General features: G+C 36.5%; 1 protein-coding gene across 2 annotated transcripts in view; it reads right to left on the bottom strand.

Moving 5' to 3' along the window:
• RB1CC1 (RB1 inducible coiled-coil 1) overlaps positions 1-25,936 on the bottom strand; it is a 58,804-nt gene extending 32,868 nt beyond the window's left edge. For both annotated transcript variants that reach the window (XM_026699204.2, XM_026699200.2), the window contains exons 1-8: positions 25,605-25,936; positions 15,631-15,743; positions 13,272-13,401; positions 12,673-12,799; positions 12,414-12,584; positions 8,269-8,471; positions 6,420-6,852; positions 1,496-1,666 (exon numbers count right to left, since the gene is read on the bottom strand). In XM_026699204.2, coding sequence (XP_026554989.1) covers positions 1,496-1,666; positions 6,420-6,852; positions 8,269-8,471; positions 12,414-12,584; positions 12,673-12,799; positions 13,272-13,342 — 1,176 coding nt within the window. In that variant the 5' untranslated portion in view covers positions 13,343-13,401; positions 15,631-15,743; positions 25,605-25,936. The remainder of the gene's footprint in view (positions 1-1,495; positions 1,667-6,419; positions 6,853-8,268; positions 8,472-12,413; positions 12,585-12,672; positions 12,800-13,271; positions 13,402-15,630; positions 15,744-25,604) is intronic.
• Between the last annotated feature and the right edge of the window lie 595 nt (positions 25,937-26,531).

The following is a 26,531-nucleotide window of genomic DNA, read 5'->3' on the forward strand; positions in this document are numbered from 1 at the left end:
GATAACACCTGTGACCGATGTTTCAATCTTCATTTTCCTGTTGTTTTCAATTGGCATGTTAGTAAATTAAATCAGTACCGTTTATTTTGTGGTTTTAAAATGCATTGTATTAAGAACTAAATAAGTGCTCCAGTGATTCTAGAGCAAGAGAAGGCACAAATGTGCTACTATATCTTTAGCTCAACGTGAGGAGAACGACTTTTGAAAAGGACAACTACAAAAAGCAGTGTGTATAAGAGGGACCCAGAAAAGCTACTCTTAAAAGCAAATAAGTAAGGAAAACCTTTAAAACTTGGGATGTTTAGCTTTTGGGATCCCAGCCTCTATATCAGATTGGAAGAAGATTGAAAATCAGTCTAACCTAGGAAAAAGGGAGATTATATAAACTGGTATATATTAGGACTACGCAAGCATTTAAAATGGATCTTTCTCTGAAGGGTTTAGCATAATTAATCTGAAGGCTTTTTGTAGTTATCCAAATTGTATATATGCACCTACTAGACAACCAAATTAAATCTTCAAAGTAGACATGCTGAACCTATGTTCACTGCCTTGAGTTATTTATAAAAATAATAAAGGTGGGGAAGGGGAGGGAATTTAAAAGAAAAAAGATACAAAACTCCAAGGATGGGAACTGCCCTGTGCTAATGCATTATGCATAGCAACTCTATTTAATTGTCTATTCAGTCATAATATTTATTATTAGTATTCCCATTGTGCTCTACTCCCTATGGCTCCAAGCATCAATCACAGAAAAAACTAAAAATTAAAACAAAATAATAATAATAAACCATATACATCACAATGGTACTGAATAATAGGAGTAAATTAAAAAAAAATCTTAACACACCCCAAATGCTTCCATTTAGAATTAAGATTTTAATTCTTTACATTTGGGAAAGAGATAGTTCTTACATATGAGGCAAACTATTTCATAATATTCTAGAATTAAACTATTTCCAATTTTTGAATTGTAATTTCCTTATGCTTGACTATAAGGGCTGATTCTTTGGATAATTCAATTCAGCAGCTTCTATAAAACAAACCTCTAATTCAGAGAAATAATAGGAAATGTATTTTGTACATCAGATGAGCATTATCTCAGTATAAGTGGTCATTGACTTCAGTCATGACAACAATGCTAAATAACACAAAAAAGTGGAATTACATCAGATGTACAGAAATTAAATTAAATTAAATTGCCTGACTTGAAAACCTCTGGTGATACCTTCAAAGACTCACTGGGAATTGGTCAGCAAATATATTTATACTAAAACATCCACACCCAAATCAGTGCCTACACTAAACAATGAGGTAATGAATTTCATACTGTTTAGGAAGATATTCATATCTGTGATAAAAAAAAAGTTTAATTTCAAATTTATATTTTGTTAAAATAAAACGTTTAAACAAATCCAATTTATTGAACAATTATCAGAACATACTATTATTATAAAAAGACTATCTTGCCTTATTCAAAACTACTACCACTTACCTGAGCAAGTTCTTTTTGTTCATTAACGAGCCTGCTGCAGCTAGCTATCATCTGGTCCAAAGCATAAAGCCTATCCTCCAGTCCCTTAATAGCCTTCATGTTCTGATTATCTAATTTGGCAATTGTCTGTCTACAGTCTGCCAAAAAAGGCTGAATAATTCTTGGATCAAGCTGAAAAACAAAAAGACAAATTTAATGACTAATCGCTTTTTATGAAAAGGAAATTATGGAGAAATTAATATGTATGGGTAATCTACAATTAGATTCGCAGTCCAATTTCACTGGTGGAAACTAAATAATTCAAGTCCTAACCAAGGATCCAAGAGTTTTTAAGGTAATGTCTAAGAATATAGGCAGTTCCAAGCAGATTAGTCCTTTGTAAAATTAGGGTATTCAGCTCCAAAAAATTCAGTATTTCCTGATATTGACAAAGCCCTTTAGATATTACTCTGAGGATTATAAGATTGGGACAACAACAGATTTCTTTTTCCATAAGTGTTCAACTTTTATCCACAAGTCCTGCTATTTCATAATTTTCCGATTGTTTTTACTCAATTCTAGTATCACCCAGAATAGCAATGTTAATGAAGAAGACTTTCTTCTTTACAATAACTATTATATTAGGCATGTTAGGTACAAGGTATCTGTTCGTTTGTAAGTTGAATTTCCCTTAAGATCTCAACCTGATCATTTTCCAAAATCTTCTCAATTTGACGGTCCAGTAGTTTTAACTACATTCAAATCCAAACCTCTGGAAGTTTCCAATGAATTCTGGCAATTTGGTCATGATGCTGCTTGTAGTCAGTTTGTGAAATTTTGTGGTAGCCACTGATCAAAATGGTCAATCGTTCATCCTTTTTACTACAAAGGTGACATTGGCTGTTGTGACATTTGAATTTTTGCCTTCATGAAATTAGTTTGCAAAGTTTGTTGTGAGTCATAAAATAAACCCTTCACTTTCTGAACACTTCTGATCTTAACTAATTTTATTAGCTTTTTCTTTTACATCCTTGAAGTACTGATCATGGATTGGATTTTTCTTCCAATTAACAAATTGGTTTTCTTTTCTATATCCAGCCTTCACCTTTATTATTTTCAAGAGTTCTTCCTGATCGACTATCTTTATCAAAGGTTCTTGGCTTTTCTTAGTGTAGTCATTCAGGCTATATTTTCTTTCTCCAGTTTGTTTAATCTGTACAAACCCTCTACCCATTTTAGCTCTTCGCTAAATACAGCCAATCAGTACTACTTTTGGGGTGCAAAATATGGTGCATCGTCATTAGTTTTCTTGTTTTGCGATCCAAATTATCAAATTCTATCTGGGTCCAGACAACTATTCCTGCTGCATATCAAATATTAGGGACCATTCATGTATTAATCATTTGATTCTCTGTAGCACCTGATCTCATTAGAGGGAGATTAAAATATAGAGGAATTTCCTGACAGTAAGAACAGCTTGCCTCTGGGAGTTGTGGGTGCTCTTGTTGTTGGAAATTTACAAGACAACCATTTGTCCAGGATGGTATAAGTCCTTAACAGAGGGCTGTACTAGACGACCTCCAAGATCCCTTCCAGTCTTATAATTCTACAATATATTTAGTAGAGGTATTTTGATTTGATTTTATGACAAATTGGAAGCTTCCAAATCCCTGAAATATTTGTAGCCTTCTTTGAATGCCACTGCTCTTATCAAATCTTCATTGTTAAGCTGTATTCCATCAGCTTCAACAATTTTCTTGCCATTATGGCTATAGTTTCACACTTGTTGATGCCAAATTGCATTCCAATATGTTTATTACAAACCTCAACAATACTTTTAATACCATCAAGCAACAACATCGGCCTATTCCAAATTGTTAGGAAGGACTTGATAGGTAGATAAAAATGCCAAATCCAGGCTAAACATCTGGCTGATTGTGGGACCAACCATAATACAGATATGTATCCAAACACATGCAGTCGTGATGTAATCTGAAACTTGTACATTTTAAACTAGATTTTCTTAATAAGAAACACATAACAGTGACCTTCATGTAATTACATTTCTTAAGCAGAAGAGCTTTTTGTTCTCTCCTCTTCCACTAGATCACCATAAAACTTTGGAAAATGGCTTCTACAAGATAACCCACAGGAAGTGTCATATAGAGAAAGCTACTATAAAAGTTTCAAGATGGCAGATCTGGATTTAATGAGATTTATATTATGAAATTGTCTTAAAAGTGCAACTTTAGTAACTATTTAAGTCTTGCTGTATCCACAGAGATTAGTTCTTTTAAATCATACTATCCTGGTTTCTTTCTAAGCAAAACCTCTAAACGGTGTCTAATTCTGATTTTTTTTCTTCAAAGCAAATATCTACATCATGTCCACATATTAGCACATCAGTAATTGATATGATTTACTAATGAAACAGACTGAAATTTGAAGTTGCCACTTACAGTAGCATCCCTTAATCCATAAATTAATTCAATCCAGTAGATATTTAAAATATTTAAAGTACAGCATAGATCAACCTCAAAATCATTTATATTTTTATACTAGTCCTGGATATCTTTATGCAGTTCAATTGCAAGAACATTCTGCTCTTGTTATTTTTTATAATAATTTTAGCATGTTGAATTCACTTATCAAGACATATTCTTGGGGCACTTACAGAGCAAAACCTGTCTTAAGTATTCTACAGAATTTACAACTACTTAAGGTATTAAGGTATTCCTCCTAATGGCTGGATAAACAGTGTTCCATGTACATTTGAAGGACATGATGCCCATTAAAAAAATACATGAATGCACCTTTAAAAAATAAAGGGCAACCTCCTCAACAATGAGAGCTGCAAGCCAACTCGATGATTTGGGGCCAGTCACACTCTAGGGATGTTCACCATCTGGTCTCCCTATATACATATACATATTTTTTTTAATTTTTAGTGCCCTTTATTTAAAAGATAGTTTAATAGGGGTGAAAAGATCTTTAGAACATCCAGAAATACCGGTTTCATTAAACACAGTAATTGATAAAAAACAGAAACTGTTTTGATCAGTTTCAAACAAGTTTAATTTTATAATTCCATACAGTTAGGAAAAATGTCTCAATGTTTTATCTCCCTACACCCTGGAAGGAACAAGGGAAGGAAGGGAAGGGAAAATTAAATTTTGCTTAATATTAATTTATATCCTATCATATTATATGTTAAGCAAACAACTGAACATTCGCAAAAATTATAGTCAAGTAACTAGAATCAATACGAGAACAATAATTCCTCAAGCCAATAAAAATTAACAAAAATCGCATTTGGGAAAATATGGTTTTTTTAAAGTTCTAGAGAACTTATAGGTCATGGAATCTAAAAAAATAGTTACTGTTTTTACAACAGATATAGAATTCATTAGAATTATACACTGGTTAGCATTCCTATATGACATGTATAGTGGTCTATGAGAAAAGCTGGAATAAACATTTGAAACACAGAAGTATATGGGAAGACATAATTAATGTCAAATAATGAACCAGATGTTTATTACCAATATACCTGTAGACATCAGTGTCAGACGCCACACAATTGTAGCACATATATTGCTAAGATCAACTTACATCTATGTGACAAAATATAAATTTCAGAAACAGATTAAATGCAGCTGTCTATCACAAATGTGTTACTGTACAGTATCTTTACCAACTATTATGCTGAATAGGGCTACGAGTTTTAAAACTAAAATGTTTGAACTTCACCAATCTGAGAAAGATATGTCTCACTGCTGTTCCCAAGGATGCAAAGATCAAACCTACAAAATTTGTATTTTCTTTGCTTGGAAACCCATATTTTTTGGTGCTGTGTACTGATCATATAAGTTGACAGTGGATTGAAGCTTGGATGGGAAATGAGATGAAGTCAATTGCTACATGAATAATCTAAATCTAGGGGAGTCAGCTTTGTTTTTCATATTATTGATAATAAATTATAGACTGATATGCAATTAATCAGAGAGACCTAGACAATTTTCTAGTTCCGATAAGTTATTTACTTGAAATATTTTTGTCACCCTGCCATGTTATGTCTGTACAGAAGCAACATTTTTTAACCAGTATAGAAATTCAAAATATCAGCCTTTTAGCAGGCTACTAAGAAAAATATATATTTTATTATCAACATTGGAAATAAAGGAACTCAACTAAGAGGCAAACAAAATAAAATAACTTGGTGGAAGAGTGGAGAGATCTGACAGTACCATTGATTAGCCTTCAGAGAACTTTTTCTCATCTATGGCTATAAAGTGACCAATATAATATAGGTAGTCTTCGACTTATGACCACATTTGAGCCAAAATTTTCATTGCTTGCAATTTTTTTTTAGTTTTGCCCCATTTTACAACCTTTCTTGCTTCAGTTAAATACAGATAAATACATAAATACATGCCAGCTGCCAAGCATCTGGATTTTGATCATGTGACAACAGAGATGCTGCAATGGTCACAAGTGTGAAAAATGGTCATAAGTCCCATTTTTCAGTGCCATTGTAATTTCAAATGGTCACTAAATGAAAGGTTGTAAGTCAAGGACTACTACATAAAATTACTCCCATCCTTACCTTGAACGTTTGACACTGCTCTAATTGTTAAAATAATTGTATATATTAACATTTTCTGAAAAACCTATGCAAGTAGCATATCATATAAATATTTAAAAACTTATGCACCCCAAAACAATTTTATTGGGAGAAAATGCCTGGGAAAAGAGACCATGGGAAAAAGCATCTTCCTCTTCCACCAGTATGCTGAACTGCAATTACCATTTTCAAACATGAAAAGGCCACTTTAGATCTAACATCCTGTATATTACTTTCAAGAACAGTTGTGCAAGATAGAAAACAATAATTCAAAGGGTTATAAAACAGAACACAATGACATTTATAAAAACATTAACTTACTCTGCTCATGGAATCAAAACATTTCCTGACCAAGGACTCAACATCATTAGGTCTATCTTGAACATTTATCCAGTCTAAAAGTGAAACATTAAAAGAAGGCAGATCATTCTCGTTAAGCTCCATTGAAACATCTCTGTCTTGGACTGCATATTGACTAGCTTCCCTATTTTCGTTCACTTTTTCAAAATCTGGATCATCTGAGGTTGGATGTTCCACCGACTTGCAAAATGATGCTATCAATAATTGTTTGTTCATTTTAAGTGTATCAGGAGAAAGCGTAACTTCAGCCGACTTCTCATTTTCAGTGTCTTCGCTTTCTGTTCCTCCCTGATCAGTGGAAGAATCCATTCGTTCCAAACACTCCCTGTAACTATGTCTAGTTAGGCACTCCAGCAATGGGATCTTGGCCATAATAGAAACAGCAGCCCCTAAGCTTGGGGAAATAAACAAATGCTATTAAGTATAAATAAACAAAGATGTGACATATTGCATGGAAAATATGCTCTTCAGTGTTTTCACTACAACGTTATCTTAATTCTTCTAAGTTTATCCAAAAGCTTTATCAGACAATGAAATATTAAATGTGTTTTGACTTAATTATCCTTCACTACAACTAAAAAAAAATAATGTATACATTAAAAAGAGTTTATCAAATAATCTGAAATGTTTATCCAAATTTAAATTAGGAAACCAGGTAGTTAAAAATTAATTTCCACTATTTTATCAAATGTTATATATTTTATGTGTATCTGTCATTGAGTCATTGTTGACTTCTGGTGACTGCCTAGACAAGTCCCCACAATTTTCTTGGCAAGATTTTGTTGCCTCCTAAGAGAAAATGAGTGCTGAGAGAAAATGACTGCCACAAAATTATCCATCTGGATTTGTGCATAAGGCCGGATTACAACTCATACAGGTAGTTCTCGACCTACAACCATTTGAAATTACAATGGCACTGAAAAAGTGACTTATGACCGTTTTTCACACTAATGACCACTTCAGGATTCCTATGGTCATGTGATCAAAATTCTGATGTTTAGCAACCAGTTCATATTTTATGGCAGTTGCAGTGTTCCAGTGTTGTGTAATTCCCTTCTGCAAACTTCTGACAAAGTCAATGGGAAAGCCAGAATCATTTAATAACTGTGTTACTAATTTAAAAACTGCAGTGATTCACTTAACAACTGGGGCAAGAAAAGTCATAAAATAGGGCAAAACTGATGCTGCAATCACTGCACCAAAATGGCTTTCAATGTTATGTACATAGCAACATTAATTGAACAGTAATACAGTTTTCCTCCAAATTTTGAATGAAAAGTCTGACTATAAATTGTGTCTGAAGATAAGCTTTCAAAATATTCAAACAATGTAGTCTGCAATTATCCATCATCAATATCATATTAAATAATGAACCCTAAAAAACTACTAAACTGTATAGGGCCTTTCCTTATGAAAAAAGGCTATCTTATTTTATATTATGCTTTAATACTATGCAACTGATCACATGAATGTTTTCCAATTTAAGTATTAGTACACAAATAATAAGCCAGCAAATGAAATCCACTGCAAACATATTTGCAGTCATATGTTTTTTGGGTAATACACTAAGGACTATATTTCATTGAATTCATAGGAATTTGATCTTTTAGCAAGTGCATTCGAACATATAGTCACATTTCCAGAATTACTGAGTAACATAATTACAATCACTCACTGCTTTCCTCTCAATTGGTATTAAAGCCCAAGCACCAGAATTAATGTACAAAATTAAAACCACATGAACAAACTCATAAAAACATAGATTTCAATAGCAATAGCTTCTTACTGAAGAGTCTAAAGGAAAACTTACTGTGTAAGTTTCAGTTTAATATCATCTATGGATTGCAGGTAACTTGAATATGCATTTTCAAATTTGAAAAGCAGTTTTTGATACGAATATGTGCAATCTTCCAAATTTGCCATTATAGCAGCCCAGCCTTGGTGCTGAAGATGTTCATCATGAACGAGGCCTTCACAGAAGGAGCAAAGTTTTTTGGCTATTTCATACATTTCCTGTATAAACAAATATGTTAAATATCAATAGCCTATATTTTCTAATTAAAACATAAACATAACATACATTTCCAAGGAAAGAAATATGGAACATAAAAAGAATGCAGCTCAAGAAAAATGTGAGTCTTGTATGACAAGAAATGCCCTTGAAAGCATTTGTGAATAGTAGTTTTAAACCTTCAGGAGAGCTAAACCACCTAATATTTTTCAGTAAATCTTCTCAGAGGAAATGCCTATGTGACACTAGCAATACAGTTCTCATTTTCTGTAGTATCCTTTGTCTTTTTTGTAGATAAAAAGAAAAGCAATGTTCATATGCTGATGTCTTTCATTAAACTTTGCCCCCATACAAGCAGTTTCAATCCCAGCTAATTTTCTGGATAGGTAACTACTTTAATTTCTTTGCCTTTCTCATCCATTTTTTCTTTCCATTACAGGTAATCCTAAGGTACGATCATTCATTCAGCAACTGTTCGAAATTATTAGGGCACTGAATGCACGGTCATTGCATTGTCCCTGTGGCAATATGATCACCAATTCTGATGTTTCTTGCCAGCTTTCCTTAAGCAAAGTCACTCAGAAAGCTGGCAGGAAGTTAGAACTCAGTCACATGAGGTTCACACTTAACTACTTGTGTGGTCCTTGCTTAACAATGACAACCAGGACTGCCAAAATTGCAACTGTTGAACAGCACAGAGGCATAACATTGCTGTTTATAACCCCGTTGCTTAGTGATAGCAATTCCGATCCCAATTTCCATCATAAATTGAAAATTACTCATACTTACCTTTTAGACTGGGATTATTTGGGAATATTTCTGATTTTGAAGATGATCAAATTAATGCAATATTTATATTATATTTATATTACCTGCAGTCCCTGACTTATAATGGCAATCTGAGTCAGAATTCTGTATAAAGCACACCTACATTGGTTAGCAATGACAATCCTGGGAAACCCAGTTGTCATCATTAACTGAATTCCATGGTCAGTAGGCAAGCAACTTCCTGCAGCTTCCCTTACCAAAGTCAATGGGGAAGCCAGCAGGCAATTGCAGGTCTCAGGCCAGCAGCAGGTAAGTGGCTGCTGCTGGGTGGGGAAGAACACAAGAAAGTGCACATGGGTGAATAAGAATGTGTTTGGGGGGAGAGGTAAGTGGCTTACACAGTGCAAATACAGACAGGCCGGAGTAAGGTGTTTTGTGGGGGGGTTATTTCAGCCATTTGCAATCTTCCCTGTCAATATAAGCCTTGCCAAGTAGACCAGAGAGAAAACACAATCAGATAAGTTCATTCTATTTTATTGTAAATCTACAATAACAGAAACTTGCAAATGTGAAAGCACACACTTCCCATTGTCTCCTTTACAGCCTGAGAAGCTAGAGAAGGCCCTTCTGAGTCTGTATGCGTTCTCTTAGCTGACCATTCCCTAAGCAGTATTTCTTTGCCTCGTCTTTCAAGGTCTTTCTCACATACCATTACAATTGGTTTCTCACTGATTTCCTGGGGAAACTGGCAGGGAACATTGCAAACGGCAATCATGATTGTGGAGCACTGCAACCAGTCATAGGTGTAACTTGATGCCAAGGGTCCATGTCACAATCATGTGACCATGATTGCGACTGGAGCGGCTTGAACGCCTAGGACTGATCGTAACCACCATTTGTTCAGTATATCAAAATTTTGAACAATCAGTGAACAAATGATTGTAGGTCAAGAACTGCTTATAGTAGAACATAAATCAGCAATAAGGAAAAGCAGCCTGTTCCTAATATATAATTTGGGAAAAGGGTTATTTTAACAGCATTCCAAAGTGTCTTTCACAGCTTCCAAAGAGGAAGATACTCAAGATTATTGCTAAAATTATCCCTTTTTCCAGATTATATATTAGGAACAGGTTGATTTTCCTTACCACTGATTTTTGTTTCTATTAAAATTACCTCTGGAATAAACGGAAGCATGCTGTTAAGAAACAAACCAACAAAAATCCTGTATCTGTAATGGAAATTTTATCCCTTAGCATAAATTTAGATGTCTGGTAAAACATACTTGTCCTTTCATAAGCACCAGCACTATAATAATGTGTACATGTGAAACCAAACCTTTCAAAATAATAATGTGACTTCCCATGTTTATTTTGCTGGTATCACTAACAATTTTTTCTACTAAATATGAAAATTCATTACATAATTTCAGTTATTCATAGGACAAATAATGACTCTATAAGGTCAACAAAAAAATAAAACTTATATAAAAAACTATCTCAGCAGCTTTCTTTCATTAACATTGGATGTTATGACAACAAAGATAACAAGTACATTTGTGAATTATTGCCATGATTATTAAGATTATTAAAAGGGAGAAAACAAAATAATGTGGATATTTAGGAAACTGTATGGAATCGCTTTACTGATTATTGTTTCTCAGCCATCACAGGCAAGGTACTTCCCTATTATCTACTATTTGACATCTCATTTGAAACGCCAAAAATTGAAAAATACTTAACTCTATCATTTCATTATCAGATTTTTAAGGATAGTGCTGGGGAGCTCTTCCTGAAAGAATTGAATTCCTTAGTGCCAAAAGTGTCTTTATCTACTTGATGAAGAGAAGATATATGAAATCTAGGTATTTAATGCACAGCCAAGTTCTTTATTCTGCAAACACAATTAAGGCGTTCACACAGCTCAAGAACTTGCCTCTCCCATAGCAAAGAGTACTTTTGCTTCTATGCTGCTCTTTACCCTAGTCTCCCTCTTTAAGATGAGTAATCTGTGCAAATTTAAGAGTGGGTTTCCATTTCAAAGAAAAGAAAAACATTTTTAAAAAACCTAAAGAATAAAATTGATTTAAAAGGGCATCAATAGAATACTTTATTGGCCAAGTATGACTGGACACACAAGGAATTTGTCTTGGTGTAAATACTCTCAGTATACATAAAGAAAAGGTACATTTGTTAAGAATCAAGAATCATAACATACAACGTACAATGATAGACATAGGGTACAATCAGCAATCTAATCATACTAGGAAACAGTCAATATAAATTGTAAGGATACAAGCAACAAAGTTACAGTCCTACAATCACAAGTGGAAGGGGATGGGTGATAAGGAGTGATGAGAAGATTAACAGTGTTGAGAGAATTATTTGTTTAGCATAGTGATGGCTTTCGGGAAAAAACTGTTCTTATGTCTAGTGTTCTGGTGCAGTGATCTATAGCATCGTTAAGAAATAGATATTGCTTCAAGTATATTCACTGGGTTTGTGCACTTCTGAATCAACAGTGCCTCTTCTACATCAAACCAAGCATGCTTCATGTGTGGATTTCAACTTCCAGACTACTGAACAATGTCCATGCTTGCTATAGAATTCTGATAGATGAATTTCACATATTTGGAAGATATCCTATTTGGATAGATTATCATACCCTTTGCCTTTTCCCACAAAGTTCATCCTACTGTTTAATATTTTAGTCTGTAATTATTTATGAAACAAAATAAATCTGATAATTATTAACATAGGGCATTCAAAATTGGTAATCCAGGTTTTTTTGTTCTTTCATCTTTGTGTTAATATGTTTTGTACATTGATGTATATTTTAATTCAATTAAAGTATACATAAAGATACAAAACATATTAACATGAAAGAACAAAAATATCTGGATTTACAAATGATTTTACAATATTTTAGATTAGCTTGTCATATTGAATATTTCTGTCACAAAACTGCATACAAGTTGTTAAAGATTCTAAGTTACTTACCACAGCAAGCTATATTCATGAATTAAACTATACATCAATATACAAAACATATTAACATAAAGATGAAAGAACAAACAGATCTGGATTACAATTGATGTTCCATATTTAGGTCAGCTGTGTTTTATGGAATATTTCTGTCACAAAATTGCATAAAATAGTTAAAGATTTTAAGGTGCTTACCACAGCAAGTTGTGTTCGTGAAGCTACTGTGTGAAAAACTGCAGGCATCATAAGGGATTCTTCAACTTTTATTTCCATCTCATTTTCTGCTAAAAATGTTGTTTTAGGTATAGCTGGAGGACGTTCACACAAGATCATTTCTTTATTGAATAGGAAAATTGGGTTTGTATCCTGTATTAAAATAAAATCAGTTATTTCAACTTTCTTTTCATTATTGAATAATTTAAATATTTTTTTAAAAAAATATCTGAATATTTACCGTTCCAGCACTGTAACTACAGACTTTTCTGTCAGCTGCCATACATTCACCTCCATTGACAACCAGTACCTGATACTGAATGGCTATCCTGTATTTGTTTTGGATTGCTTGTTTAAGATCAGCCACACTAATAAAACAAAATAAAAGTGTGTATCAAATCACTTTGTAAAATTCAAGGACTTTTAGCCCTTATTTAAGATTGTGGAAAAATGTCAATTTTCACTTTTCCAACTTTTAATTTGTTAGCAATAATTGCACTCTAGGGATCATGCAAGAATGTATCCAAAATCTTGTTAAGAATAGACATATGATATTCTATATCACCATGATCATAACAAAAATACAGTTCATGTGCTGTTTTACAAAAAATTAACCAAAGAAAAAGATATTTACAAGAAAAATCAAGAGAGAGATTTTCTAGCAAAGATTCAAATATGTCTCCATGTGAAAGGCTTATTCCAAACACCAGAGAATTTCCAAATGTATTTTAATAATGGTTCTGCTTCAATTCTCAATTTCAAAGTTTCCAATACTTAAAGACAGAAGGTTAATCTAATAAAATATTATATTTAGAAGATTTTTTAAGAAAAATGCCTTACTTCTGTACTGCAAGTTCTGTATCAAAGGTAAGGGTAGTTCCAGTGTTGACCAGAAATACATATAACTTCATGGTGATGTCTTTAGGTTTCTGAAGTTTATACCTTTGACTTTGCTATTATTATTTTGAAACTGCAAAAAACAAAAACAAAAACCCAACTCCATAACAATATTAGTCATAAATACTGAAATTATCTAAATCATTTAGCTCTATTCAGATGTTATTCATGCATAGATTACATTAGAAATATAAAAGACATAGAACCAACACATATCAGTCTTGATATCCCTATACGGAGCAGGTAGTCTCCAGTCTCTATTCATGAGGACTTTTATTTCTGTTCAAATAAAAACAGAAACCTCCTGCAGATGGCATAGACTGCACTCCATTTTGTCTTTTCTCTTTCAACCCTCCAAGTGATAGGCTGCACTAAGCTGAGGGATAGTGCCTAGTTCAAAGTCACCCAGTAATTTTTTATACCTGAAAGTGGATTTGAACCGGGATCTTCCCAAACCTAATTCAACCACAATTCAGTCTGGAAATTAGGTTGTTAAGTTGTTGCAGACATTAAGTGGGTTATCATGTGACCTGACTCAACTTTGCCACTGCATCCTAGCTTTCTCATGCCTGGACATTAAGCAACCACACAGGCTGTTAAACAGTTAGAAAAAACTGCCTACTGAAGGGGGGCAGGCATCTCCTTTCTATGCACAGAAGGGAACTAACTGTAGCACTTGGCTGGAAAAAAAGAAGTTGACTCTTTGTGATCGAAGCCTTCTTTTATCTGGCCTAATGCTGCAATTTCCCTCCTGCCTGCTGGAGAGAGATGGTCCCAAACAGGGGGAAATCAATCCATTAGGCACTGCTTTTGCTCTCACACAGGCTAGGCAAAGAAGTCTCTTTGTGAGGGACATTTTTAACCCCGCTCTTTGAGAGCAAAAGCAGTACCTACCAGACTCTGCCCCTGTGTGGGCAGAAATCAACCCAACACACAGTGCTTTAGCTTTCAAGGAGGCTAACTTAAAAAAGTCCATCCCAAAATCCAAGTAGAAATCAAAGGTTGGATTTCAGGATGGATCTTTTTTAGCTAGCCTCCATGTGGCAGTGACTTGCAGGCTTCCTTGTTGACTTATTGGGGAAGCTGGCAGAAAGTATTGCAAATGGCAATCATATGATTGCAGGCAGTTTGGCAATCTGTCTTTTGTACAGAAGGGTTGATAAGCACTCAGACTGCAATCACATGACTAGAAGGATGCTGCAATGGCCATAAGTTTGACCACGGCTCTTAAATCCCTTCATTCAGCGCCATCATAATTTAAAATTTTCTTAAATTAAGAGAAAAAGAGAATTATAGCTAACGCCATTGATTTCTCAGAATATAGAGGGGGAAATGGAACTACTGCTACTTCTACAGAATATAACATTACAATTTCATTATCTCCATTTGGAGATTTTTGTTGCCCATAGTTTATACTGGGTATAGGACATAAGAAAGTTCTATATAGTTTTCTGCCTTATAGTTTTTTGTATAGTCAATAATATTCTAAATGGCTAACTGGCCAGAGGCAATGTAACTCACTTGAAAGCAAACCTTTTATGCTAGATCAATTACTGAAACGAAGCCTAGAACTTCGTTATTCATGGTTTGATCACCCAAGTGCCCTAATTTAAATATACTTTATTAGAGAATGTGATTAAGGCTCAATCAACAGTGCTAGGCGGGAATTTTAATTGCGTTTAGATCATGGTAGTTTTCCCTACAATAATACTAGTAGATTGCTATTCAAATGAATCATTGATAATTACATCTTTGCATTGGAGGTACTGGGTTTTACTTTAGTAAAACTATATGGAAATAATCCTTTCAGGAAGCAAAACTGTTCAATTCAAAGACTCATTCTAAGTGATCATATACAATACATCCTTCAAATCACATTGTAACAGCTTAAGCACTTATCATCAATATTCACTGTTTCCATCTCTTCCACCAAAAGCCATATTGTTATCTCTGACTGAGCTTCCCTATAATTAGATCTTCATCTGATACTATGCCAGTGTATCAAATAAAAGTTCTCTATTACTAAACATTTTTGTCTGTGTGCATTCTTGTTTCCCAATAATCACTCCATCATTTAGGCAAAATGTAATGTTTTCTACTTACAATAATTTGCAAACTGTAAGAGGGTGCTGGTATAAGTTTTGACCAGAAACACTGCTAAAATTTAACTGTCAGATTAAGTCATTATCACAAATTTATATTAAAAGAATAAAAAAATTCACAAAATTAAACCTTAACATAGTAGTGGGAGCTATTATGAGACCATATGCTTCTTAAATTGAAAGCAAGACAGAATGTTTACCTTCAGGAACTGCATGGAGGTATCCCTGCCTTTATAAATAGCTGGATTGCTAAACGAAGTATTTTCCTCATTAGACTTTGGCAAATGTTTATCAAATATAGAGCATCAAATACCTAAAAGTGAAAAACAGAAATTGTGAATATATATATATATATATGTATATGTATATGTATATGTATATGTATATGTATATGTATATATATGTGTGCGTATGTGTGTGTATGTGTGTGTGGGTGAGGTTTAGGTGTGTTCGGGTCTTTTTCTATGTAAGATTAAGAGTATCTTGGCAACATTTCGGCGAGGTCCCACTCGTCACCCTCAGGCTGGTGCTTTCGGCTTCGTGCCAGTGCAAGCAATGTGTGATCGGAACTGCCGTCTCTCTATATATACTGGTGGGGGGGGCTGGTGTGCTGGGCTGGTTGGCTGCACTGCTGCCTCTTGATTGGTTGATGGAGTTGATGTTGGTATAATGGGCTGTGTGATGGGCTTGTGAGTTTTGTAGAGATATCCTGGATCTTGTGCTGTAATCTCCTGGGTCGTTTGTTTTATAGTGATCTTTTTTCCATTAGCCTCTCGTGTTTTAACGACTTGGGTAATGGGTTGTGTGATGGGCTTGCGAATTCTTTTGTTGTGGTATCCTGGGTCCACAACAAAAGAACTCGCAAGCCCATCACACAACCCATTATACCAACATCAACTCCATCAACAAATCAAGAGGCAGCAGCGTAGCCAACCAGCCCAGCACACTAGCTCCCACCACCAGTATATATATCTAGAGAGAGAGACGGCAACTCCGATCACACACTGCTTGCACTGGCACGAATCCGAAAGCACCAGCCTGAGGATGGCGAGTGGGACCTCTCCGAAACGTCGCCAAGATACTCTTAATCTTACATGGGAAAAGACCCAAAGACACCTAGACCTACATACCTGTACCTGTGAAAATCTACGAATATATATACAGAAGCCTGATGATGGCAGATGAGATTCTGCTGAAACGTTGCATACCATACAAAGCTGAATGCATATATATATATATATATATATATATATATGTATATGTATATGTATATGTATATGTATATGTATATGTATATATATATATATATATATATATATATATGGATCTTTGGTTGTTCGGTTTTCCCGTAAGATTCGAAGTATCTAGGCAACGTTTCGATGAAGTCTCATTCATCATCTTCAGGCTTCTGTCTCCGGCTCTGTGCTTCTCAGAGTAATGTGAGATTGCAGCTGCTTCCTCCTTTTAACTGCCAGTGGGGGTGGGACTTGATTGGGTGGGGGCTTGGCTGTGTTCTGATTGGGTGGGGTGTGTTCTCATTGGTAGGGGTTTGGCTGTGTTCTGATTGGTTGGGGGTTAGCCGTGTTCTGATTGGTTGGAGGTGTGTTCTGTTCAGGTGGGGGCTTGGTTGTGCTCAGGTTAGTCTTAGTTGCTGGGGGATTTGAGCTGGTGAGTTGTGATCTTGCTGTTTGGCTTCGAGTTCGTGGTCCTTCTGCATCTTCATAGTGGGTGTCGGTTTGCTTCATGTATGGCTCGGAGGGGTTTGAAGTGGGTAGTGATGCAGCTGCCGTGCAGCTTCTGGTCCATGGTCGTGTCTCATCTTCTGAGTGGGTGGGAGTCTGTTTTCTACATGGAAGTGTGGTGGTGGCATCTTGTGTGGCTCTCATGGGTGTGGGTCTGGTGTCCTTCTTCATGTTAGGTACTCGTCTGTTCATGAGGGCGGGTTTCCAAATGGCTGGAAGGCGGGAGGTGTCATCTCGTTTGTTCAACCAATCAGAACACAGCCAAACCCCCTACCAATGAGAACACACCCCCACCCAATCAGAACACAGCCAAGCCCCCACCCAATCAAGTCCCACCCCCACTGGCAGTTAAAAGGAGGAAGCAGCTGCAATCTCACATTACTCTGAGAAGCACAGAGCCGGAGACAGAAGCCTGAAGATGATGAATGAGACTTCATCGAAACGTTGCCTAGATACTGTTAGTGTTTGGGGATAAACCCCCGAGCAGAGTGCACAGCAGCAGTCAAGCCAGGCAGCCAAATGAGAGAGAGGCTGGGCCCAAGAGTATACACACACTTGAGACAAAAACACTGTTTGTGATTTTAAATAGGTATTTAATTCACACAGTCATTAAGAAGAGTCATTCAGTCCATATGTCAGTATCCAGTATATCTATCCAGTTACCTAGTCTTTTAAACAGTAAATACAATGTCTTTATCTGCTTGTAAATCTTCTTCTTAAGATACCTTTCTCTCAAAGACAATGCTGAATCCACAGCTCACCAAGCAAACAGTCTTTGTGTTCAGTTGAAATGGTATCTGGCACAGTAGCCTCCAAAAGTAAGCAGATAGACGTTCCAGCAGGCAGCAGACCAGGAACAGAACCAGGTGCATCCAGAAGCCGGGGCTATTACGTTTCCCTTCCTACCTATATTACTGCCTGCAACCGCACCCACAATGATATTGCAGTTTCTTGTGCTTAAAGCTACAAGACACTTAATCCTAGGTTTACATATTTATTCAACCCAAACCTGGTTGGTGTATCCATATACCCAACAGATACTTCGAATCTTACGCGGGAGAAAACCCGAACAACCAAAGATCCACATACAAATACCCGCGAGAACCTCAGAAAAATATATATATATATATATATATATATATATATATATATATATATATATTACATTTCAGTCAGCGACAACCTTATATATCTTTATAAAATATCTTTAGAGAACATTAAACTGCGACTTATAAAATGGAACAATACAAATAGACTTCATTTAGTGAAAATTGGGTCAGGCAACCCTACTATTCAGCGAAGTGGTCACTAAATAGGAAATCAAGTGACCACAACTGTGATTTCCCCCTCCTCAGCACTAGGATAGCTAATTAGAAACTCATAAGAGTAATCAGTCACAACTTGGGCTTTTTTCCTCCTAACCATTTCCTTGTCCTTCAGAATGCTGATCTGACACTAGTATGACACTGACAACAAAAAGGGAATTAATACTTGTATTTTACATTCACTGGAGAGGAAGGTATTGCAAGAGAGTAAGTAGGCCCACAATGGGGAAGATGCATTGAAAGCTAAGTGCTCCTGCCAGCAGCCTCAAGCACTCTTCTCAAATACCCATTCTGTATTAGCTTGCTCTCTTATAATCCCTTCCTCTGCGACCTTTCCATTCTGAGTGAGGTGTGGAATAGATCAGGAATAGGAGACATTGCAGACAGAAAGACAATAGCAAGGGGTGATTTTTTAAAAAGGCCATGAACAGGACAATGCTTATTATCATGGTGATCACATAATTGAGGGACATCACGAAGGTCATAAATGTGGGCACTGGTGTAAAAGTTTTTTCCCCCCAGCACCACTGTAACTATGAATGATCTCTGAATGAGATGGGTGAGAACTGAGGACTACTTCTACTCTGTAATTCTTGTACAGAATACTTACATTATACTTTCAATAAAGACTAGATTATGTTAGAGAAAATTAGATTTTGTAAATAAGTCCACCCCCATACATCTACCTATGCTAGTAATCTGTTGCTCAGATATATTCAGGAAAAAAGTTTTTGTCTGTGGATTCAGAAATAACCTAACTAACCTAAAGCAGTTCCATAACAGAAGCACAGATACGTTTCTATACTGCTGTTTATTTGGAGATTATGTATGAAAATAACTTACTTAGGACAGATTGACCATTACCTATTACAGTAGCTTAAAAAGCTGAATAAAATCTACTTGTACAAAACTTACAAAATTCTTTATTTCAGATATGGATATTGATAGAACTAGCAGTTACAGAATCACAAAAATTAAACTGTATCAAATACCAAATCGTTTTAATACCAAAATTTTTAATTATTAGAAAATGTATCAAAAAGTTTCAAGCATTTTGATGCCTATCTTAAGCAAACAATGGCAACTAACTGTGGACAAACAGTCGATACATCTCCAAAGACACAGTAGGAAGTTTCATAGCAAGAGTGCCATTACCGAGAAACAGAGATCCAGGTTTTCTGGAAAAGTTTGAAATGAGAATTTCCCTCCAAAAGTGCATGAATCCAATTACAATGCCTGTCTAATTTTCTGTAGCTTCTAATAGCTTATTCTCCCTTTCTTCTATCTTTCAGCCATTGGAACCAGTTAGGGGTATCCATAAAATCCCCGCTTTTCAACATTTTAAAATGAACATCTGAAAAGCAAATTGTACAACTTTGAAATCACCAAATCTGACTGGAGTGGGTTTTTCTACAAGAAAGGTCTTGTTTCACACAAATAATCACCACTTATAAAATACTGGGTCAGTGGTTCCACTATGCCAAGTAACAGCCCTCCTCTGGAGATCTACTCCAGTACTCATTTGGAAAGACATTCAAAGAAACTCAAAATTAAGAATGTTCTTCTCAGGCCACTAACTGGTATTTTTCTTAACTGCAAGAACCAAAGCACTGTTGGAAGGCTTCATGAAAAATACAATTTCAGCTTAATTTCTAACTTGGGAATATATTTATTTTAATGAAAATGTACCACACACAACACATGTATGTCTGTTTCTTCTTTGCAATTAGATACATTCCTACTGTACAGAATCACTAAATACAACTGAAATGCTGACGCAAATTATGAGAAAAAAAAACTGAGAAGTGACTCTAGAAAAGGGCTGTCAAACTCCTGGTGTCATGCGCTGGCCACACCCATGCCCGATTTAGCGAAGGGGGGAGGGAAATCCTGATATGTCACGTGACACCACCATGACAACGTGAGTTTGACACCCCTGCTCTAGGACGAGCTCTCCAAACATGCTGAAGATCAGAAGCAACTTCTATAAGGAATAAAGGGAGATCAGAAAACAAATAGTACAGTAATCTGAATAGCTAAGATTATGTTACCACAAACTAACACTTGATTTTATTGAAAGCATGAAGATGATCAAAGAAGCTTTGCTACAGGAAAATTATCAAATGTTATAACTTCTCTTTATTACTTATTAATATCACAATCCTATATTGCTTCTTTCTTCTTCCACAAAAAATGTGTGAAAGTAGAAGAAAGGAACTTATAATTTAGAGAAGCATTAAAATCCTTTATAAGGCTTAGGGTCCAAGGTCAGATCAATTCAAATTGTTAAAAAAGTTTGGGTATTTTATTTAGAGCCACTGAATTAATTTGAAAAACCGACAAGATGATTAAAATAAATAAAGATGCGAAGAAATGTTTGTATCTTTTCCAAACAGGCAAAAAGGCAAATCCAGAAAACTAGAATAGTCAGCACAGCATAATACAGGTAGTCCTTGACTTACAACCATTCGTTTAGTGTCCATTTGAAATTACAACAGCACTGAAAAAAGTGACTCATGACCATTTTTCACACTTACGAAAATTGCAGCATCTCCATGATCAAAATTTGGGCACTTGGCAACTGGCAAGTGAATGGAAGACCCAGATTCACTTTTCAATTGTGTTATTGTGATGACCCAAGGGTGGGAAACAAAAGCAACTAAGTCAACGAAAACAGGTGAAGTCCCCCACAAACAGTTGCGAAAAGAACTCAAAATACACATAAATTATAAATAGAAAAAAACACAAACCACATGAAGCAATTAATGAGACAAGGCAGGATAAGGGCTTGAAGACGTCCACAGATATCGAAATACACACACTGGGAAGGATGCCAGAACTCAGATAAGAACTGACAAACTAGAAATATTTTCACGCTTTGCTTCCGGCACTGGCCCATTTGCAGTTTGTCCTTTTAAACAGTCCTCAAAGCTGCAGCCCATGAAGGGGATCAAGGCCCTTTCTTTCCCCGTAGACCACGCCATTCACGTTTCTCCCTTATCCACTCCTCCCTGCGTGCCCTAGGATGAGGGGATGGGCCCGGGTCTTCCTCTGAATGCCAAGCTGGCCTGTGCCCTTCTCCAGTTTCCTCCACAACCTCTGGAGCCACAGTCCCACTCCCTGTCAGCTGTTCCTCCTCTCCCTTGAAGTCAGATTCTAACAGGGGCATGACAGTTATTAACTTAACAGCTGCAATTACTCACTTATCTGTGGCAAGGAAGGTAAAATGGGGTAAAACTCGCTTAACTGTCTTGCTTAATAACAGAACTTTTAGTCTCAGTTGTGGTCATAGGTTGAAGAGTACCTGTACTAAGAGCAGGTCATACAGGCCAGATTCATATTTCTGTTTGCATGCTTATAAGCATGTACAGCATACAAGCTTACTATTGTTCAATATGGTAGATTGCAGGAACGCCAAGGACATGGTGCACCTTTTTTCAGCATCTATCTGACATTATATTTGTATTGAAAAATTAATAATTATGTAATTATGTATATACTACTGTTAGATAATTTACTCACTGGTTAACTACAAATGCATGTCCTACATTAACTGCAGTTCTTTTTAATGTGATCTAGAAAAATGTGAAAACAGGTATTTGTCAAATCTATAGTTTAAATTTTAAAGAGGATATTGACACTCTGGATTATGCTTAGACCATGCCTGTGATTAGAAGAATTAAAGAGTTGGAAAAAAACTCCAGAAAAACTATTCAACTACAATAGTGATAAAAGTATGTACAAGATTAAGGGGCAACTTGAGAACAGTGTTTAAACAAGTATATGAACGGTTGATCTAGCTGAGACCATAATAAATGTTTGAAAGAGGATGGGATAAGAATCAATGAGTAAACACTGCAAGAAAGCAAATTTTAGTTAAACGCTTCAGGAGGTGCCTGTAATGCAGTCTTTATATGATGTGAACTAGTTTGATCTAGTGGTTCAGGCACCAGGCTAGAAACCAGGAGCCTGTGAGTTCTAGTCCTACTTTAGGCATAAAAGCTGTCTGTGTGACTTTGGGCTCTTGGCTCAACTCACCTTACTGTTGTGGGGAAAAGAGGAGAAAGGAGTATGTTAGGTATGTTTGATACCTTTAGTTATTGGCAATATAATAAGGAAATAAACAAGCTGGGAAGAATTTGAATTTGTTTATCCCAATTAGAGAGACCTTGGAATTGTGAATTCAGCCACCTGTTCTTTAAATCCTATCTCCTCCTAGCTGATCAAGGCCTCCTAATAGGTGAGGGTCTCATGTGTGCTGGATCTATACAGAGGTCAATGTTTCTTTGAGGGAGAGAACAGTGCCAGATGTTCTGAAAAAGGCAATTATTTGAATGAAAAAAATAGTCAATAGTCAAGATTATTTGCCTAGTAGTTCAGAGATCAAAAACCTCATGGTATGTATAGATGTGGTGTTGGATGCTTACGTTGCATTATTGCAACAACAATGCATAAGTCTTATGAATATTAGCAAAGATGTAAAAATTAGAAGTCTCAGTCTTTACTTCATAAGTAAGGCATGCTATCAGCAGCAATATATATTGTTTCATTTCTCTCATCATCAATATTGTTTAGGTTTTAATAGTAATAGCATGCTTACATGCAATAAGAAAATGTGTTTAGCCAATCTCAAATACACTAACTTAAAGTAGCCTAAATCATGAGATCATAGCATAATACTAAATATATCCTTTCAAAGTAAATGTTACTGAGTTCAGTGGAGCTGACAGGTGAATAAACATAGGATAAAAATATCAAAACACTTATGGTTAAAAATGAAAATATGTACAGAATGAAGACAACTCTCAAGTAAGGCTGAAACTTAAATCAGCCCTCAGAAATGCCTAGAACACATATTGGGTAGCTACACGAAAACAGCATACATGAAAAGAATAGAAAACTCTGAATATGGAATATTGTTTCTTCATTCTACTATGTCAGATCCTTGCAAATTAAGGAAAGTATTTAAAACTATGAGTCATTTATTTGATATAAACATGAGACCCATGCATTATCACATGGCAAAATTGGGCAGCAATTACTTTATGCCAGCTGTAAACCTCTAACATTTGTATGAAATTGCAATAATTTATTGTTGCACACAAAGTTTTAGGCACTCATGGATAAATTTTATATTTCAATGAATTTTGAATTAAACGCAAGCAGACATAAACTCTCCATGGCATCGAACAGAATATGCTATCTTTTTAAAAAATCTGAATGCATATTCATCAACTATGTACAGATGTTCAATAACTGAAAGCAAGAAAATTGTCCCGATGGCAGGTGCAGAAGTTTGCACACTCTTTCAAGTCAGTACTTTGAAACACCTTCTTTGGCAAAAATAACAGCTTTCAAACATTTGTCGTAGTCCAGGGGTCCCCAACCAGCAGTCCGTGGCATGCCATAAACTAGTCTGCGCAAACAAGTGAAGCCTCACCTGCAGGATACAGGCAGCACACAAAACCACGTTCTCCCCTATCCGTGGAAAAATCTCTTCTCATGGAACTGGTCTCTGGTGCCCAAAAGTTTGGTGGCCACTACTACAGTTAGTTAAGAATCTCTCCATTCTTGCTATCTGAGGTGTCTATATGCTCAACATGTTTTTTTCTCCTTTAATAATATTCAGATCTATGAATTGTTAAAGCCATACCAAAACCTTTAGTTTCCTTTTAAATATGTAATAGTTGTCCTGGGAAATACTAGATCACTCTGTTGCTGAAATATCTAATCTCTTTTTAATTGTCCAAATGTCTTCCCTTAGCAGGTACACTATTTTCTTATCTGGAATCTGAACTGTACATTAATAGTATTTATGCATTTAAATTTACAGAAAAAAATATCACGTGCCAGTTCCAATTGTGCTTAAAGAAACGTATCGGCATATGACAACTTGAATATCAATATATTTAATTTTTTAAATTATAATTTCTTTTTAAAAAATTAAAATATATAGTTAATATTCTCTGAAAAACAGAATGCATATAAAGTTAACAATACCAAAGGAAAACAAAACACTTTGTGGACACACTACAAAGTAGCTATTAATTTTATAATTGTTACTTTATAAAACAGATTAAACACATTTATAAGGATTTGATACATAAAGAGAATGCAAAAGCTTGCCAGCTGTAGCAATGAACTCACAAACTAACCACACTGTAGGTATCTAGTACAAAATAGTGAGAATGACCAAGTTCTGGCAAATCCAGCTAAATTTTACAAACCAATGTTATAAATTGTATTACGTTTATAAACAAAATTATAGGAAATGTATCTTACAATCAGAGTTACTTCCAAAATATGTATCGAGGATGGGCTGTGTTTATAGATTCCATATGTACCACAGCTAAAAATAAAATACATCAGTATAATTTTTACTATTATAGCCTCCAAACTCAAAAACGATTTACCATCCAGCTGAACTAATAATAACAGCGACAAGATAACATGGAATCTCAGCATGGGGGCTGGTACCAATTTTCTATATTTACCAATCTTTTAACGATGGGAAAATCAGTCAGTAACAAGCCTTCAGCCACTTCCACCACTACAGTAAAAAAAAAATACAATAAAAAGAGTCAACTCTCGGTAATATTAGCTATGCCCCCCCCCCAAAAAAAGCTACAAATTGCTAATTATACATGGGCTTTAGCGGAAAAGCTATCAGGTCGGCACGAGATTAAACATGAGAAACAACGAAGGGTGAAACGAGTCATTTTTTCCTACCCACATCGACTATTTTAAATGATAGCGCTTAGTGGAAAACAGAGAAAGGAGAGAGAGAGAGAGAGAGAGAGAGAGAAGCCACCCCTAAAATTAACGCTGCCTTCCTTACACAACAAGGTGGGGAAAAGGCGGAACTACAAAAGTGCGGGACGGCTGAGTCATCCCCCACGGAGTTAACTTCAGGGAAAAGAGAGTCTCGGACAAGGGAAAAGGGACATTTTCGGGACAAGCGTGCCAAGAGACCGGTCCGGTCCGGGGGTGGTGGGGGTGTTGCGCTGGGGGCAGCCGTCGGTCGCCTCGGTGACAGCCACAGGCAATGCCGGAGGGCTCCCCTCAGCATTGGAATATTATCCCCCCCCCCCATTTCCCGCGACTCACCCGCAGGGGGCCATCCCAAGAGCAACAGCTGGACGGCCCCGGGCACCGTCCCGCCCCGGGGACCGGCGGCTGCGGGAGCTCCTCCCCTCTTCTGCGGCTTCACACACACACACACAAACACACAGAGCTTCGGGGATCCGGTGCCCGGAGAAGACAAGCGGCGGGAAGAAGTACGAGGAACGGCAGCGACGCGAAGAAACTGAGGAGTCGGTGGGATGGGGATGCCCGCGGGGAGCGGCGAAGGTACTTCGAAGGTTCCGGGCTGTGTATCGGGCCCCGCGGGCTTAAGCGCAGCCCTCACTGCCGCTGTTTGTTATTGTCGTCGCCTATTTCCGCCGCGGTGCACGATGGGTAAAGTCACAAGCCGGATAGACGAGTTGTGGAGGTGCGGAGCAACCATAGAGAGAAGCCAGCGGCCTCTTGGGTAGAGCGGCACCCCGAAGTCCGTGGGGGTGGGGGGTTGGGGGGTTGACCAGAAGGAAAAATAGGAAGGTAACAAATGAAGGAGATCGTTTGTAGCCAGGGTTGAAATGGGGGTTGTCGGTGCTCTCTGAGCTTGGTTGCTTTCTTGCAGACGTTTCGCTACCCAACTAGCACTGATGATGTTACCTAGTTAGGGTAATGAAATGTCTGCAAGAAAACAAGCTCAGAAAGCACCCAGGATCCCTCATAGGAAGATCAGGTTGTCACAAATATGGGCGAGTAGGTTAATTCCGTTTTTTTCAGGGAGGAGGGAGGGAGAGAGAGCGGGGAGGGGCGTGCTTGTTTGCCTTCTTGATGTAGTCCGGAGGTCTCCAAACTTGGCAACTTTAAGACTTCCATTTGCAGCAGCAACATTTAATTGAACTGATCCGTCAGCGGGAAACTGAAGCCGCTCTGGAGTTTTCTCAGACTCAGTTAGCAGAACAAGGAGAAGAGAGCCGGGAA

Source organism: Pseudonaja textilis, chromosome 3 (assembly GCF_049901715.1).
Source record: "Pseudonaja textilis isolate UNSWEBS1 chromosome 3, rPseTex1.2, whole genome shotgun sequence".
NCBI lineage: Eukaryota > Metazoa > Chordata > Lepidosauria > Squamata > Elapidae > Pseudonaja > Pseudonaja textilis.